The sequence below is a fragment of the Leuciscus leuciscus genome, assembly GCF_965113295.1.
Source record: "Leuciscus leuciscus genome assembly, chromosome: 5".
Classification (NCBI taxonomy): domain Eukaryota; kingdom Metazoa; phylum Chordata; class Actinopteri; order Cypriniformes; family Leuciscidae; genus Leuciscus; species Leuciscus leuciscus.
Window position 1 is genome coordinate 40,623,436 of NC_138729.1, and position 18,073 is coordinate 40,641,508.

General features: G+C 37.0%; 1 protein-coding gene across 1 annotated transcript; it reads right to left on the bottom strand.

Annotated features, from left to right (window-relative positions):
• Positions 1–392: 392 nt before the first annotated feature.
• hs3st1l2 (heparan sulfate (glucosamine) 3-O-sulfotransferase 1-like 2) lies at positions 393–17,560 on the bottom strand. Its single transcript, XM_082168720.1, has 2 exons — positions 17,040–17,560; positions 393–2,335 (listed from the first exon to the last, which is right to left on the bottom strand). Exon 2 carries the CDS (start codon positions 2,256–2,258, stop codon positions 1,347–1,349), a length of 912 nt encoding a protein of 303 aa, XP_082024846.1. The 5' UTR covers positions 2,259–2,335; positions 17,040–17,560; the 3' UTR covers positions 393–1,346.
• Positions 17,561–18,073: the final 513 nt, after the last annotated feature.

Sequence of the window (18,073 nt, forward strand, 5' to 3'; positions counted from 1 at the left end):
GGCCCTGTAAAAATTGCCCGGAGTTCCCCTTTAAAGGTGCAATGCGCAAGTCTCTGAGTTTTTGCAGAACTATGCCCCCTCTGGCGACAAGCGAAACTGCAACCAGAGGTGTGCACGCTCATTCCTTCCCGAATCCCTCTTATTTATTTTACTGTACAGGATTATAGAGGCAATCGCAGTGATCAGAGAAGGGCTCACTCAGGCAATTGTTTAAGCATGTATGGGTTAGAAAAATGGGTATTTTTAACATGAAATGTTGCGCATTGCACCTTTAACAAACCTTCAATTAAACCTTTTTCATTTTTGGAGTCAGATGAAACAAAGAGGTAATTACCGGTAAATTACTTTACCACGCTGAAAAGACAGTAACGCACAGAAACCTTCACCTGCTTATTGGAAACTGTCATTGGACCGATTGAGCAGGCCTTACATACACTCAATTGTGATGAGACTAACATAAACAAAACATAAACGAAAATAGCTGAGCGCACCTTCATTTCATTCCACTTAAGATGTCTTATTGTCAAAAGGCCCCCTGAAATTAAGGTTTAGACATTTTTAAAGAAAACAGAATAAGTTAATGCAGACATTTGACAATGTGACAATGTTGTTGACTGAAGTGTGCAAAATAATGTCAGCGTTTTAGATGAATAGATGTGAGATGTTTTATGTACATGTATTTATTGAAAAGAAAACAGAATTTTGCAGTGCATTAACTTATGACATTATGAAATATCTCAATTTAAAGAACCAATTGTTTTAAAAAATATACATTTCTATTTAAAAAAAAGTAAATAAAATATTCAAGTACAAATTAGTATATTAAACATGAGAATTAAATGATTAGACTACAATTATACAGATGACAAAGCAGTATTTTCGATAAATGCTTCAAGTACCACTGCAGTAACATTTTATTTTTTATTTTTATGAAGTCTTGATGTCTATCCACATTCTATCTTTGTTTATTATTAGAGAAAATCGAGTTTTCAAGTTCAGTCTCATCACTAACTGGGCATTGCCAATGTTTTCAACCTCATTTCCATATCAACAGTCTGTTTGAACTGGGACTTTTGGAGTTAAGACTGGTCCAAAGAGTTTTTTAAAGCACATGAAGTCCTGTAGATTCTATTTTCCACAGAAGACAAACTGTAGGTGTATTAGTGTTCAGAACAGTTTTTGGCGCTGGCTTCCATGCTTAGCCCTCTTGCAAACTGGTTACCTAGGCATTTTTAACCATATTTCTTTGACAACATTACAACATTTTCACAAAAGTGGGTTGCCTATAGTATTTTGAATGCACCTCTCGGTCTCTGTGAGAGCTGTCAGTCATTTTTTGGCTGTCTTTAGCACCAGTCAAACCTCTGTCCAACCATTTTGAAAAAGATTTGATTGGGTACTCGCAGGTAGCGGCAAAGCTTCTGGAAAGCCTCGTTGCTGAGTGGTGCATGTGGTCTTCCTTTAGATTCATCCAGGCACTTGTCGTGTCCCGCAGACATCATACAGTAAAAGCCCTTAGTGACGTTAAAATAGAAATTGTCTGTCTTTATCCGAGGTGGAAGTTCCAAGAACTTCTCCGCCTTCTGCAGCTCAGGGAACGGATTCTGAATCAGTGCTTCTCCATCAACAATGTGTATCTGCTCCCTGGGAAAAAGCTCCAACCATCTGGCCAGGTGCTGGTAGTAAAAACTCCTCTGAAGGGCCTTGTATTTGGTGTTGATGTGTCCGTTTGATAGTAGCATCTCTTCCAGTGGCTGGTATGGCTTGTTCTGCTGAATTCGGTTGTGGAGAACTTGTGTATAGTCTGACACGAGTCTCTCTGCAGGGTCACGAATGATCAGCAGCAGTTTCACCGCTGGATTCGTGGCCCATATCCTCCTTGGGGCCGGTGGTGCTGTGAAGTAACCAGGGGTCTTTTCCACCGTCAGCTGCCCAGGAAGGGTGATGGGCATCTGGGCACGGTACCAGTCCAGACCCTTACGAAAGTTTTCGTCCAGGTTGAAGTAGTGGATCTCGGTCTTGGCAACTTCCACATCTGGATGGAGGTTGAGCATCTCCAGCAGGGCCCTGGTGCCTCCTTTGCGCACCCCGATGATAATGGCCCCTGGCAGACGTTGCAAAGTCGAGGCATTGGAAGCTCCAGAAGGGGTCGCAGATGTCACTGAGGTCAAAGAGGCTCGTAGTTCATGCAGGCAAACAAGCAGCTGTGCCTGGAGCAACAGCAGTAGAATTAAAGCCAGGAGAAGCGTCCACAGCATGGCGTCGGTCCAGTCAGGTCAAGGGCGGCACACAAACAAACACGCACAGCAGCTGTTGATTTGGGTGAAGTCGATTTCTGAAAACGAACATGCACAGCAATTAATTATCTTTCAGAGAAAATTATTAGTAAGACACACAGGAAAGTATTAATTATTCATAACAATGAATCCTAGAAGATATCAAGCTTCATTGTCAGTCAAATTCAAGTTAGTAAGACGACATATGTAAAACATGTTAAAAGACAACAACAGCAGGGCAGGAGTGTACTTCCTCAGTGTGATTTAATTAACAGAATTATTAAAACACAGAGAGAAAAAACGCATTAAACATTCATGAACAATAGTGCCTCAGAAATCTCTCTGGAGAAATTTACTTATAACATTCCCACTGCAGTCTCACTGCTGTCCACTAGTGGTCACTATCAGAACAATCCTCAAAAATCTCTCCTGAGTCATTCCAGTTAAGCTAGATGAGATGCACATTGGAGTTAATAGCCCAGTTCTTTTTGCCCAAGATTTATTTTTAAAAGGGCTGATTAAGAAATCTGCAGTAAGAATGTAAAAGATAGAAAGGTTAATATCCTTGAGAATGATCCTGATAAATGCAAAGAGCGCTTCCTCCACTGTTTATGTATTTCACATGTATATGTAGCGCAAATCTCACATCACATACAAGATATAGGCCTGGTTTCACATACAGGGCTTAGATTAAGCCAGGATTAGGCCTTAGTTCAAATAGGACATTTAAGTAGCTTTTATATACATGCCTTAGACAAAAAAAAAACATTACTGGTTTGCATCTTGAGACAAAACAATGGCACCGACCAAGTTGCTTTCAGTTAAGACAGTGTCATGCATTTTAGTCGGGAACTAGGTTTAAGCCATGCCTGTGAAACTGAGGGATAATGTTTTCTTCTGATGGAACAAAGCTATGCAGTTGTTTGTCGTATAGCCATGCATTAAAAACTGATGCTATGGTTACATGTTTTTTGTTTGTTTTTGTTTTTTTTGTACATTGTCCACTGAAGCAATTTATCATGAAAATTCTTCAAAATTATTAAATATCTCTTAAAATGGTCAAAATGTTGAATATCAAAAAGGAATACAATTCTGTCATAATTTACTCACCCTCATATCTAACCATAATTAAAAAGTTATTATTTTTGGCAGAACGTCCGATTTGCTCTTTTCCATACAATGAAAGTGAGTGGTGACCACGGCTGTTGAGAAAGACTTGGAAAATAGTGTTCAAATTCTATAGACTATTTTTATTATCCTTTTATGGTGCTTTTTTTTTTTTTTTGTCCTTTTGGAGTTCGACGTCCCCTGGTCCCCATCCACTTTCATTAAATGGACGATTTGAGCTCAGACATTCTGTTAAACTCTTTGTGTTCAGAGGAAGGAAGAAAGTCATGCAGGTTTGGAATGAATGAGAATGAGTAAATAATGACAATTTTGAAAATAGGTGAAAATTACTAAACTAAAAGGGTGCAATAACAGGCTGATTAGGACATTATTTCTGACCTCTATACTCCTTTAAAATGACTTGCCTGCCATGTTTAGACACCTCACAGTTGTGATGTTATTGTACCCTGCGGCTGCTGGAGTCACGGGTTATTAATCTGCTTCTCATCTAGTTTTGAGCAGTCAGCCTTTGTAAACGAGCTGTGGTGTTGCTCTGTATGCTGTATAATTACACAGTTGGGAGTAAGTGTTGAGCCCTGTGGTCTTGCCTCTCCTGCTCCAGCATCAGCGTCATCATTGCTGCTAAGCCTCATCAACTCTACCATTACGGGACTGAGTGTCTGTCTAATATCTCCCACTTTATTCCCTCAACTCGCAGCTTTAAGCTTATCCTCAGAATGTGCTGCTCCTGTTCCTCAGGTTATGTTATATGTTGGTGGTGACAAATGAAGCCAAATAACATAAGAAAACAATACATTTACAAGGAGATTTTCAGTATTTGCATCTGTAGTGTTATATTCTGGATTGTGTTGTATGTATTAACAGTAAGCCATGGGGTGTTTGTTTTGCAGAAGCTAAGTGGAAAGCTGTGTGTCTGTTTTGAGTGTGTATATTATATGATATTATTGTGTTAACTGACTAAGAAAATGTTTTGTTTTTTGTTTTTTAAAGAGTCACTTATGCTCACCAAGGCTGCATTCATCTGAGTAAAAACGGCAACACTGTACAATAAGGTTCATTAGTTAATGTATTAACGAACATGAATTAATAATGATCAGTACATTTGTTACTGTATTAGTTAATCCTTGTTAATGGTGAATAAAATAAAAATACAGTTAATAAAAATACAGCTGTCCATGTTAATTCACAGTATATTAACTAATGTTAACAAATACAACCCTTGATTATAATAATAAATGTTGGATTTATTATTTGTAAATGTTGATATTAATATTAACTAAGATTAATAAATGCTAGAAGTATTGTTTATTCTTAGTTCATGTTAACTAAGTTAACTAATGTTAAGTAATGAACCTTATTGTAAAGTGTTACCGTAAAAACAGTAATATTGTGAAATATTACTCAAATTTAAAATCATGTTCTCTATTTTAATATATTTTAAAATGTAGGCTAATTTATTTTTGTGATGGTATAGATGAGTTTTTCATCAGCCATTACTCCAGTCTCCAGTGTCACATGATCCTTCAGAAATCATTCTAATATGATGATATGTGCTCAAGAAAGATTTTGGTAACACTTTATTTTACAGCGTTTGTTACACATTACATATAGTAGTAATTGCGTTTAATTGTGCTTAATTACATGGAACTTACCCTAAACCTAATCCTAACCCTATAATGTAGTTAATTATTATTACTCAGTACTTAAATGTATAATTACACTGTAACACAGACACCTTAAAATAAAGTGTAACCAAGATTTCTTATTATTATCAAGGTTAAAAACAGTTGTGCTGCTTCTGATGCGAGATACAATTTTGTAAAAGAACATTATTTCTTTTGTAACGTTATAAATGCTTTTACTGTCACTTTTTATCAACTTAATGTTTTATTGCTGAATAAAAGTATTGATTTCTGTCAAAAAATATAAGTTTGGGGCCAGTAATAATAACAAAGGATATTTCCATCTAAATAAATAAATAGATAAAGACGGAACTGTGTTGTGAACTCTGTGAAAAGGGTCCATTATCTTGTGATTCCTCTAATGTAAATTATTTTTAATTGGCCTGTTTCCACTTTTATTGAATATGTGTTATTGGAGAGAGAAAGAATGAATGGATTTAGATGTCATGGATCGGACCCAAATCACATCACAACCATATGTATTATTTCATGTTCATTTTGATTTTAGATGTGACCAAAGGTGATTAGTAATGATGATGTAAAAGTTGTTTATTCTGTTTTCACCATTTTACCTATATTCAGGTTGATTATATTCGGACTGTTTGTGAACATGATATCAGATTGACAGGATAACCACAGTGACTTGGAGGCACTGCAACTGTCTCATGTATTTTTTGCAGGGCATACAGTACACTTGGGGTTTTCATGATTGCTGCCTCTCTTGCCCTATAGGAGAAAACAACCCGATGTTATTCGTACAACCTGACTCGTACAAAAAAGTTCGATTTGTTGGTTAAGCTTCACCATGATGGTCCACCCCTAAATTTAACTTAATGTACAAATGAGGTTGTTCAAAGTCATATGAATGTGCAACCAATTCATCAAATCGTAAAAAATATTTGCAAACTATCATGGGACTGTGTTGGAAAAAACACTTCTGATGGACACCCAAATCGTCTTATAGGGATCTATAGCGTGTCTCTCTCTCGCTCTCTCTCTCTCTCTCTCTCTCTCTCTCTCTCTCTCGGTGTGTGTGTGTGTGTGTGTGTGTGTGTGTGTGTGTGTGTGTGTTTCATCTTTATCAGGGACTCACAGACCTACTGATTGAGTCAGACTTTCAGTTCATTCACTCTCAAGCAAGCAAAGCTAGTTTCTCCCTTCCTCTCTCACAGACGAAGTCTGTAGCTGAGAACAAAAAAATGCATCCCTAATATAAACACCCTCCACTGTCACCTCATACTGTGCAATATAATCCTCTTTCCTGAATGCCATTGCACACTAAAAGAAAACCCAGTGATGCGCGCACACACACACACACACACACACACACACACACACACACACACACACACACACACACACACAAACCTCTGTTGATTTTCTTACACATTTTTGCAGTTAGGCTCCTGCAGCTTAGTGCAAACTTAGTCTCTCTTCTGTTTCCAGCGCGCAGTAATCCTGCACACGGCCATATATGCACCCAGCAGACTCGCTTGTGAACACAAGACAACAGCACACACTCACGCGTACACATGCATGCACTACAACAGTGTTGGTCTCTCGTAAAAGACAAAAAGAGGACCTGCGGGGAATGGGATCAAAGAACTTTCTGTCATATATTACCATTTTATCTCAGTTTCTGATCTGACTCGAATGTTTAGAGCTCAGTGGCTTCATGCATGACCAATGCACATTAGTCACCTTTCCTTGATGTCTTAGAAAATATTAATTTTTTTGTGAACAAACTAAAGCTGTGTTGTTTGCAGAAGTGATCATATCTGCCCTCCAAAGGCTTTATCCACTACTTTGAGAGCTTTGAAGGGTTGAAGCGTGTAGAGGGAAATTAACTTAGACCACACCTTTTTAACATCATCTTACCTTGTCTCTTACAATAATAAAACTGAAAAAGATTAGGTTGGAAGTTCAACAGTCTAAACAATAATTCTTTTCCATTTCAACTCCTTACTATAAAATGTATGGTTAAAAAAAAAACAGCAGCTATAGGGTTGCCAGAAATTTACCGTAAAACAAAAAACGGTCACAATGTTTCAGGTATTATGGATGACATATTGATGCCTGTATATTTTACAACGATTTTACAACTGTGTATCATTTATGTTAATATAGCCTATCTACTTGAATGGCCAAAATCTGCTTTTTACCATAAAATGTACTGACAACCACTATAATAATACAAGTGGTACAATAGAAGGCCAATAGTCGCATAAATAAAAATTAACAGGGAACACACATGGCACTAAAATAATGCAATACAATTAAGTAAATAAGTAACAGGAAATGTAACCCTAATTTACATTACTGATAACACAAATATGAGATACTAAATTATTTATATAAAATATATTCATATTTGATGTCACGCATGCAGGGACTTATGGAAATGTCCTCCCACTGTAAATTATATGGTTATTCATAGTTTTTATTTGTAAAAAAAACTAAAATATGACAGGATTTTACAGTAAAATTACATATTATGCAATGTTAAATGTTGAATTGACAGATCTTCACAGCTTTGTGTTTACAGAAGCAGAGCATGTTAGCTTGTGCAAATTACATTTTTGTTATGTTTGGCAGATGTGTCATTCTTTGAGTACAGAAGTTGGACACAAAAACATTTGATGGCACTTCTGAGGTTCTGGTCTTTTTATCAGGAAATAAAAATCCTGAGAAACACCCAGTCCTAAATCAGATGTCCCGTTTTTAGGGTTTTTTTTAATTATTTTTTTTTAATTTTTTTTAGAAGATGTGAGTGAAACGTGGATGTGGATTGTAAAAAATGGATAGATTCATCTATTAAAGGTGATAAGACAGCTGATTTGTCTCTCACACACATACGTGCAAAAAGATTAATCAGCCCAACTATGGGAAAAAGCCGAATGACTTTTAAGATTTCGCCTGGATTTCCTCCTCTTTCTCGTAAGTGAATGTAAATAGAGAGAATGAACGAGAGGATTAAACGGCGTCTGAGAGGATCCGATTGTTTCTGTCGTCGGACTGAAAGAAACGGAAAAATGTGCAGAAACTGTCCCTTTGGATGCTTCTGAAAGATCTCATTCAATCTGTCCAATAGACACTGTCCTTCAGCAAATCTGCTTAGTTTTTAGCACACGGACGCCCCACTAAGCCTCAAATTAGTCTCTTCATGAACCTCCCTGCACCCCACCAGCCTCTCACTCTTCCTCACTTCCATCTCTCTCCATTCCTCCCTCTTCTCCCTCGTTCTCGCTCTCATTTGCACTTGAAGATCTGGGTCAATCGAATCACACACTCTACAGCCCCCTCTGGTCTGCATGTTCCTCGCATTGATAATGAGGAGTGTGAGTATGAGTGTGTGTGTTAGGGGAGAGCGTTGTGGTGTTTGGTTTGAAAATGGGTTGGGGGGTTGCTGTCTGGTACCAGCAAAGGGGAGGGGGAAGCATGAGGGGGACTTCACTCTAATTAAAGAGGTTGTTGGCATGGAGAACATGGCAACATTATTGGCATGGAAATGTGTCTGAGTCTGATCAGGTTTTACAGATCCTCGTGACTAGCAATCTTTTCGTGTGTGATACAGTCACATCATAGATTATGTGCTCTTCTATTATTCTCATAAAGCCCTGAGAATTCTTTAGCTTGGGTTCTAGTTTCTAATGTGTTTCAGAAGGATGTGTACAGTATTTTCTGAGGTTAACACTTTGAAAAGAAATCAAATTGCACAAGGTCGTACTACGTAGTGGATTGTTATTACCACTAGAACTTATCTTAAGTAGCAACTTTCAACTTGTTGGTAACTTGAATTCAAAAAGCACACTCTACAAAACTATTCTAAAAACCCATTAGAAATTCTAGTGGAAAATTAGCTTTTGGGTTAGCATTATGAGAATTTATGTAGCCAGTAAATGTTTCTCTCTGCCCTATCGCTTTGATAGCTCAAAGACTGTTGACTGAATTATATATTATCATTATGTATTTAAAATACATTAACTAAAATTATTGTTTGCTTTCAGCTATCAAATCGGTATGACAAGCAAATAATTCAATGATAAGCAATCTGGACTGAGCCACAGGGGGCAGAGATCGGGTTAGTAGTACTGTACATGTCAAGTGATTTGTGTTTGCCTTTCACAACAGGGGAAATGATCTATCTATTTCCTGTGTGTGCATGTGTGTGTGGCAATATCAATATTGTAGATTTGGAAGGAAGGGGTAAATATTGAGAGTCAGTGGTCACGTCAGGGGTAATCTGTCTCTCTGTAGGGGTGGGTGGACAGATGGAGGATGGACTGTTCTGCTCAATACAACTAACCACCACAACTGAACTGAGCATGTGGACCTGACAGCTACTGCAGGGTCACACCAGGCATGGGGGCTGAAATGACACATTTAATGATTTCATGTTGTAGAGTGAAAGAAATCTAATGAAAAGGGACAGATGAAATCAACAACACAACATGTTCTGTGTTATAGGGCAAGTGCTAAAGCTGTTCCAAATTTTGGAGTAGGTAAGATTTTTAAAATGTTTTTGAGTCTCTTATGCTCAAAGGCTGCTTTTATTTGATCAGAAATACAGTAAAAACAGTAATATTGTATGACATCGAAACACAACTTTGTGATTGTGAGACAACTGAAAATAATGTTTAAAATGTAATTTCCGGTGATGGCAAAGCTGAATTTCATCATAATTACTACAGTTTTTAGTGTCTCATGATCCTTCAGAAATCATTGTAATATGCTGATTTGGTGCTCAAGAAACATATTATTTTCAAAGTTAAGTAGAATAGTTGTGTTGATTAATTTAAAAAAAATTTTTGGGAAACTGATTCATTTTCCATGATTTTGTTCCAGAAAGTTCTAAAGAACCGCATTTTTAACAATGTAAAAATGTAATGCATCCTTGATTAATAAAAGTAATCATTTATTATTTTTAAATCTTGCTGACATGACTTCTGAAGGGTATTGTACAGACTAAAAAATATGCAATAATTCAAATTTGTCTTATCATTTCAAGAGTTTAAATGTGTCAGTTAAAATGCATCTACACCAGTTTACTTCATTATTGCAAGTTTTTGATGAATGTCTGAATTAATATAGGGTTTAAACTAGAGCTGAAGGAGAGAGATATGGATCTTCTGAAAAAAAAAAATCTTATGATTCTTAAAGGGACATTTCACCCAAAATGTTTTATTCTGTCATAATTTATTCAGCCTCTTGCCATTCCAAACGTGATGACTTGCTGTCCTCTATGAAACACAAAAGAAGTTTAGCAGATCATCCCAAGTAATCCACCTGTTCCTTATGTAAAACTATTGCATGTCTTCAGAAGACTTAAAAATATAGCGCACAAGTTGAATAGACTACTTTTATTGTATTATTTTGTGCTTTTTGTTTAGTTTGACAGCACCAATCACCATTTCCTTGTATAGAACAGAGCACCTGGGACATTGTGCTAAACTTCTTCTTTTCTGTTCCATGTAAAACGTGAGTAAATGACACAATTTCGGGATAAACATCTCATTTCAGAAATTGTGAATTCTTTAATGTCTGCATGAAAAGGAAGTTGTGATAGTCTTTTCTTCCTTATTGTGACATATTTTTGAGTAAAACAGCTTCCTGAACAAGAAAACGTGTGGGACGGACTTGATTTTGTCCATTAGGAATTGATTGGATAATTAAATAGTTATGTTTCCTGTTCCTGTGATGTCATGTGAGTGACAGGTTGTCTCGCCCTCAATGCAGTAAACATGCCATTAGTGTTGCAATAGGGAGGGGAAGATATTCTGAATAAATATTATGAGGGACGGATATAATTTTTTACATGAATAAAAAAAATAATGATGTGTAAGGATAAATAATTTATAATAAATACTGGAATATTCCATAAAAAAAGAAGAATTGTCAATTTTGATTTCATCTTTTGAGTATACCTTTTTACAGGTATAAAATGTATTAACCAGCTTTGTCCTTTTGGCTGTGAGGTGTAAAAGTATGCAGTAACTAGGGGTGGTTCTCAGTCTCATTAGTTTTATTCCATTTGTCAAGTGAATCCCAAAATGGGCAGACAGATAGAGAGTGTTTCTACAAAACAAACAGTAAGAGGGTGAGAATGAACTTGTGCCAAAAAAAGTGTTTTTCGAGATTTGTCTTCGCAATTGGCAATTAATCCCTGGAAAGGAAAAAGTTGTTTAGAGGCCAGCTGAATGGAACTGTCAGTCTCGGAGCAGGTGGTTGTGCGTCTGCATGCGAGCTTGCCGTCTTTCAGCCGCTCTGAAATCTCAGAAGTAACGTCTTTGGTTCTGCTCTTTCTCTTTTCTTGTGCTCGCATTTCCACGCCAGGTTGCTGCTTTTTATTCGTCCTTAAATCCTCTCACATTCAAAGAACAGTGAAAAACATCTTTGTAATTCTTTAACCGCTTGCACGTTGAAAAGGCCTTGAGCGCCGGCTATATCTTTTGCTTGTGGATATGCTTGCAGTGAATGGATGTGCTGTGCAGGGAGATTTGTGCATCACTGGCTGTTGTTTTTCTTCTATATTGTGAGCAGTGGTATGATTTGTGTGTGTGTGTATGGAAAAGAAGGGGGTCCCGTCGGGCCCTGCTGTGTAATGCCAGGCAGTTCTGCACTTTGTGGGACATTTTGGAGTGAGATTTATAAGATGATATTTTTCTTGTTTTGCAGTGTGTTGGTTTTTCATATGTATGGGGAGTAGAGACCTCCATGTAAAGATGCAGTCGAATTTGATATGTTTTTTTGGACATGCTTAGCAATGCTTTTGTCCCGTAGGAAGGAATTGAGATATGTTTGATGCCTCAGTTATTTCTTAGACTGTGATGAGAATGGAATGTGAATGAAGACTTCTGCTTAAGTCTGCTGTTTCTCTCATTTTTCTCCTGACAAAAGACTCTAGTATGTCTCCTCTAGAGTTTTAAAAGAGATCTCAACAATGACACACACACTGCGATTTCAGTATGAACTCAAATATTTATCATCGTCTGACGATTATCTGAGCAATACCACCATATCATTCCCTTTGTGGTGGGACTACAGGTTATAAAAGAGGGTTTTTGCAGTGATGCCATAGAAGAACCATTGTTTTTTCCCCAAAGAAACTTTGTGTGAACAGTTCATAAGTTCTTAGCATGAAGAACATTTTGAAAATCCAAAGAACAATTTGTGGACTGGAAAGATTGGATGTTAAAGGTTCTTCACGGAACCATCAATGCCAATAAAGGACTTTTATTTTAAAGAGTGAATAATTTTGACAGAAACTTGGCAGAGGATTTCTAGTTTCCAGCATGCTTTGCAATGGAACTGGATCAGGAGAGTAAATTAGGGCTGGGAATTTCCACAGACATCCCGGATCGATGCTTAGGTTAAAGGGGAATTCAATGTAGAATTCAGAAACCCTGGTTATTAGCTGATTCAATGCCCTGACATACTCAGTTATTTTTCATTCTTCACTTAAAAAGAAGTTGGAAATACCATCCCAACCCCGTCCACGCTGCTGAGGGCAACGTTTAGATGAACATGTAAGTATTGCGTACTTTCCTCTTAATAACAAAAACTGTTCACACACCAACATGACAGCGGTAAGAAAACAGCAGTTTAGAAAGCATCTGATCATAGCGATCTGGATATGTTTGTATAGCTCTGCAATTCACTGGCATCATGGTAATTAAAATTACACTGAAAGTTTGATTATAAAGTATATTTCAGACTAAAAATCTCTGGCTATGTGAGACTATAGTGTGAATTAATTCTTAGCATTACAGTAGTTCTATTGGCATTATCCTGAACATTGCATAGACATTTGTTTCATGTGTCATTGAACGGAAGAGAGGTTTTCGAGAGCGCTCTTAATGTCGCATCCTTTTGATTTTCCCAGCAAAAACATCCTGAGTCCTTTACATTAAAATCAGTCTACAGGCTTTCATAGACAACCTAGGAAGTCGGGGAAGGTCTCGTTTTTAAAGTTTCATTACAAGCTGTTCAGACTTTGGCAATAAAAAAGTGATTAATGCATGAAATGTATACATATATCCCCTTTAAGGATGGGTTCACAAAGGCTGTGATGTATGTTATTTTCATGAGCGATTGCTGCAAAAATGCCAGTTCTCTGACCAGTGTCTTGTTTCTTTCTCATCTCATACATATGGCAAAAAGACAGTTAGGTACATTTAGAACGCTAACACGTGTTAACTGTTTCTAGCAAGTTAACCTGAGATTTATTTGATTTATTTGACATGTCAGCATTCAGAGGCAAAACATTTCTGAATAATAGCTTACTAGCAATGCTGTATTTTATAACTGACTGCTCATCTGGGAAACATATCTTTTTCTGCTGTGCGTTATCGTGTCTCTAAGTAAATAATTGTCTTAAGTTATTTGCATTATAGTTTAGCACAATTCAAAGTATAAGCTGATACTCAAATGAAGCATTACTCAGAACTCATAACTAAATGAAGCATAGCTGTACGTCTCCTGAGCTATGAAAGAGCAACTTCTAAGCAATAACATTTTCCTCTGGGGTGTTCTCGGGCCTGTGGTAATGCGCAGTGTTTTGTGGATCCGTGTTGTTTGGGTTTGTGGTTTCATTTTTCCCTGTTTTCTTTCTTGTGTTGTGGTTCGGGTCCGTTAAACTGCAGGGGAGAGCATTGCGTGAAGGGTGGTCAGAAGAAGAGCAGTGTCCTGTCCTCCTAATGGACTAAAACTGTCAGCACTAATGACCCAAGAAACAAACCAAGAAGACAGCACACACACTCACATGCATATAAACATGCACACACACACACACAAATCCCTGTCTGCTTATCCAAGGATACGCCAATCTAATATTAAAAGGATCAACTGGTTTGTTTTCATTGACTTTATGGGGATTTTTTCCCCGAGAACAGAGCAGTTTTGTCTGGAGTACAGTCCCTCTGACGTACATAATCACCTCTGTGCCACAGCGTAACCTTCACTCTTATCCGTATATGGCCTGAGTTCGCTCACTTTATCACAAGATGAGTTAGGACATTAAATGCATATCACGGGGTCTCAACTACAAAAGTACTTAAAGTCAGATAAAAAAGGAGACACAATCCCCAAAAATGCTAGGCTGACCTACAACAGATGACAGAATTGAGACATGTCACTTCCTGTTTGTGTTCCATGCTGATGATTCTAGAGTTTAGTTTATTAAAAACTGTTTATATGAATTTCTACTACAAGTTGACTTATTTAACATGTACACAGTGTCCATCTTTCTGTTTGAATAGGGAACCCCACACCATATTTGACCATCTGTCAATCAATGGGGTTTCCAAGCTGTCCAGTTTGGACTTGGCCCTTTCAGCTGTATATTCCTGGTGTGTGAATGTGTTCGTTTTGGTGTAATACATGGTTTCTGTGTAAGATACGATAGCATAAGTGACTCACTGACAGATTAATGACCCACCATGTCATTTAGTTATCCATAAACTAAGTCAGATGACCACTATGTGTAAGCTATTTCTGTAGAGTAGAGTATCTCTGATACTCTAAAAGTACAATATATAGGTCACAATATTAGAATAGGTGTTGTTGTATTGTGTGCTTCAAATTACAAATTAGACAAATACAGGATGTTAAGACAGTACAAGTTATTTAATCTCACAGGTTATTTTTTATTCACTTCAAATTAAATATGGCATCGACTAGTAGGCCCATTTAATACTTGATTTCTTTTCTGCTTTATTCTGCTTTTTATTTCTGCTACTGGCAGATGTTCAGGTTATTTTGTCCTCTATTGCCTGTGTAATATGCACATAGTTTAATAATCTCTATTTTTAATGCATAAATGTTGCTGAATTTGAAATAGAGTAAGCATTTTGACTATCAAACACTATGAACTACATCTCTTTCAGCCATATTATATATATATATATATATATATATATATATATATATATATTGTTTTTAACAATGATGTGGATTTGTATTCCATATTCTAGATGTATGTGTTATGATAAAAGCAGCCCACACGTCTTTTGTTTGATTTGCTGTGGAGTGAACCTGTTTGATCTTGTTCTGAAAACTTTTATACAGAGATATATAGGCAACTATTTTCCTCTCATCTCTCTCTTTCTTTATGTATGGTTCATTGCACTTAGAGCAGTTCTGCGCTCATAAAATATGATATCTATTATTCACATCTTCCTCTATCACTAATGCTCCAACATTTTATGCCCCCATGAAGTCCTGCTAGCTCAGAGGTGACAGAGATTCGTCTAATCTCAGAGTCAGCGTCAAGAGAATAGCTCACTATATCTAGATCCATCTGTTTTATTCTCATTCTTTTGTCAACATCTTGCACTGAACATCTTAATCAAATATGTTTATGTAAAGGAAAGCAGCTTACTGTGATTTCGCCAAGTAGGACATGTTTCTGGATCAACATCCTTGTTGGTCCTAGCACAACATTATTTTCAACCAATCAGATTTTAGGTTTTCGGTTAGACCTAAGGCTTGAACAACATCCATATTATCTATCTGATTTTAGTGGTAGGTTATAGTTAGGGATGGGATTTAGACTATGAATTTTTGGATCAATCTGAATATTCGCTATCATGTCAGTATCAGTGAGGTGAATACATTGTTTTATTATTACATTTTAGTGCCCATCAGATTTTCCCTTTTCATTATACATCAGCTCTAAATTCGAGTGTGAAGTCACATGCTGCATTTAGTGTGATACAGTAATTTTTGTGTCATGTGTGAAGCACACAACATACCTGTATTAGCCCTGTTAACCTACTCGTCCCCACAACCTTCTAGAAACCACTGACTCGCATACACATCCACACACAAGAGAATGTAAATCTCTAATCTGAAAATGAACTTTCTCATTAAGCAAAACTTCAAATATAATCCAAATATGTATTACTTAATTATACAGTGTGTGTATTGAATCAATATTTAGCCTTTTAAGTGCACAAACAGCTTTTGTATTCATATCTACAGTAGCTATTGTGTATAACATTTGTGATCCTGGATCACAAAACCAGTCACATGTCGCACAGGTATATTTGTGGCAATAGCCAATAATACATTGTATGGGTCAAAATGTTTCTTTTATGCCAAAAATCATTAGGATATTAAGTAAAGATCATGTTCTTTGAAGATAGTTTGGAAATTTCCTACTGTAAAGATATAAAACATTTGTTTTTGTGAGTGAATGCAGCACAATCGCGAACATAAATGGTCAACTTTAAGGCGATTTTCTCAATGTTTCGATTTTTTGCACCCTCAGATGTCAGATTTTCAAATAGTTGTATCTCGGACAAATATTGTCCTATCCTAACAAACCATACATCAATGGAAAGCTTATTTATTCAGCTTTCAGACGCTATATAAATCTCAATTTCAAAAAAATTACCCATGTGACTGGTTTTGTTTTCACTAAACCAGGTGATTTGCATAGACATTTGGTAATTTCACAAGCATTTACTTGCTACTTTAATGAAAGACAAAATAAATGTGTGTACATTATATATAAAACATGCGCTTCAATCATCTGGAAGGTGAATAAAATCATAAAATATTTGAGAAATGACTATAATTTATGATTTGCAAATATTTATATTGTTGAAAAATCCAAAAGAATAAAAGTGTGTTTTTCAGGAGATTTGAGATCCTATATTGTTCTTAGTTATATAGCAAACATCAGGTCTGTAGGAAGACAGTGTCTACAGTCCTGCTATTGACTAAAGATAAATTCACCTTTTTAAAGCACATTTTAATTCAGACATTCTGTAGGCAACCATACACATGTGATTTCTTTAATTTGATCTTAAGTACAGTTCAAAGTTCTGGTTTAAATTCAGGCATTGCTGAGGAACACAGAAATGTTTCAGTTTACAGAGTTTCTCTGACCCAACACGCCTGCCAACCAGGGGGTAATGAAACTGAGAAAGAAAACCGGATGAGAGCTTACCTGAACTTTGTCTTCTTCAGTCAGCTTCCCTCTTGAAGTGTGTCGGAGTGCTTCGTCCTGATGTTTTCGGGGTCTTTCATTCTTCTCTATTCCATCCTTCTGAGCCCTTCAGTGCGTCTCCAGCCTCTTTTTTGTTTTGTTCTGTTCTCCCTGTCTCTTTCCTTCTCTCTGTCTCTTGTTCTCTCTAACGGCAGTTTTGAAGTTGCGGTGGCGTAGCTTCTTCTCCAGACTAAAGGTGAAATAAAACTCAAGGTTGTAAGAAGAAAATGTGTGTGTGAGTGAGGAATGTGAATGAATTAGAAATTGTCTACATGCTGCGTGTGTCTGTCAATGTGTGGATGGAGTGTGTGTATGAGTGAATGAACAACAGACAGAGAGAGACAGAGAGAGAGAGAGAGAGAGAGAGAGCACAAACACGTTGCCCCTGAGGGAAATTCCCCCCTCCCTCTCTCTCTCCATCTCTCTCTCTCTCTCTCTCTCTCTCTCTCTCTCTCTCTCTCTTTAGCCCCCTCCTATCATCTATACTATCGTTCTGCCTCTTCTCTCTCTCTCTCTCTCTATCTCTCTTTCTCTCTCTCTCTCTCTCTCTTTCTTTCTTCCTTTTCCTCATATTGTTTGATTTGCGTTTCATCGCCTTTTCTCATCCAAACACATGAACTCATTCTTCACTATAGTCTCAAAATGTCTTTTTTTTTTCTCTCCTCATATCCCACTTTCAGAGCAGCCTGTTGTTTTACCAGCTCTCTGTTTTTCTGTTCAAGAGCTTTGGATTGTATTTGCCGCGGAAAATCCCCAAAATCATGAATAACTTAAAGGGTGCTTTCTCACAAACACACAGGGCACAAATAAATGGGCAGCACGAAGCTCCAGTGTGTCTGTAAATCTCCAACTGCGCAACACACATTTACTGTATGACGGTACATTACCCATGCTGGAATAATTATTGTATGTGATGCAGAAAGTACGTTTTGAATTTTATTTTATTTTTTTATGTTTCTCTGTACTTCATGTGTTGTAAATAAATCATGAAATAA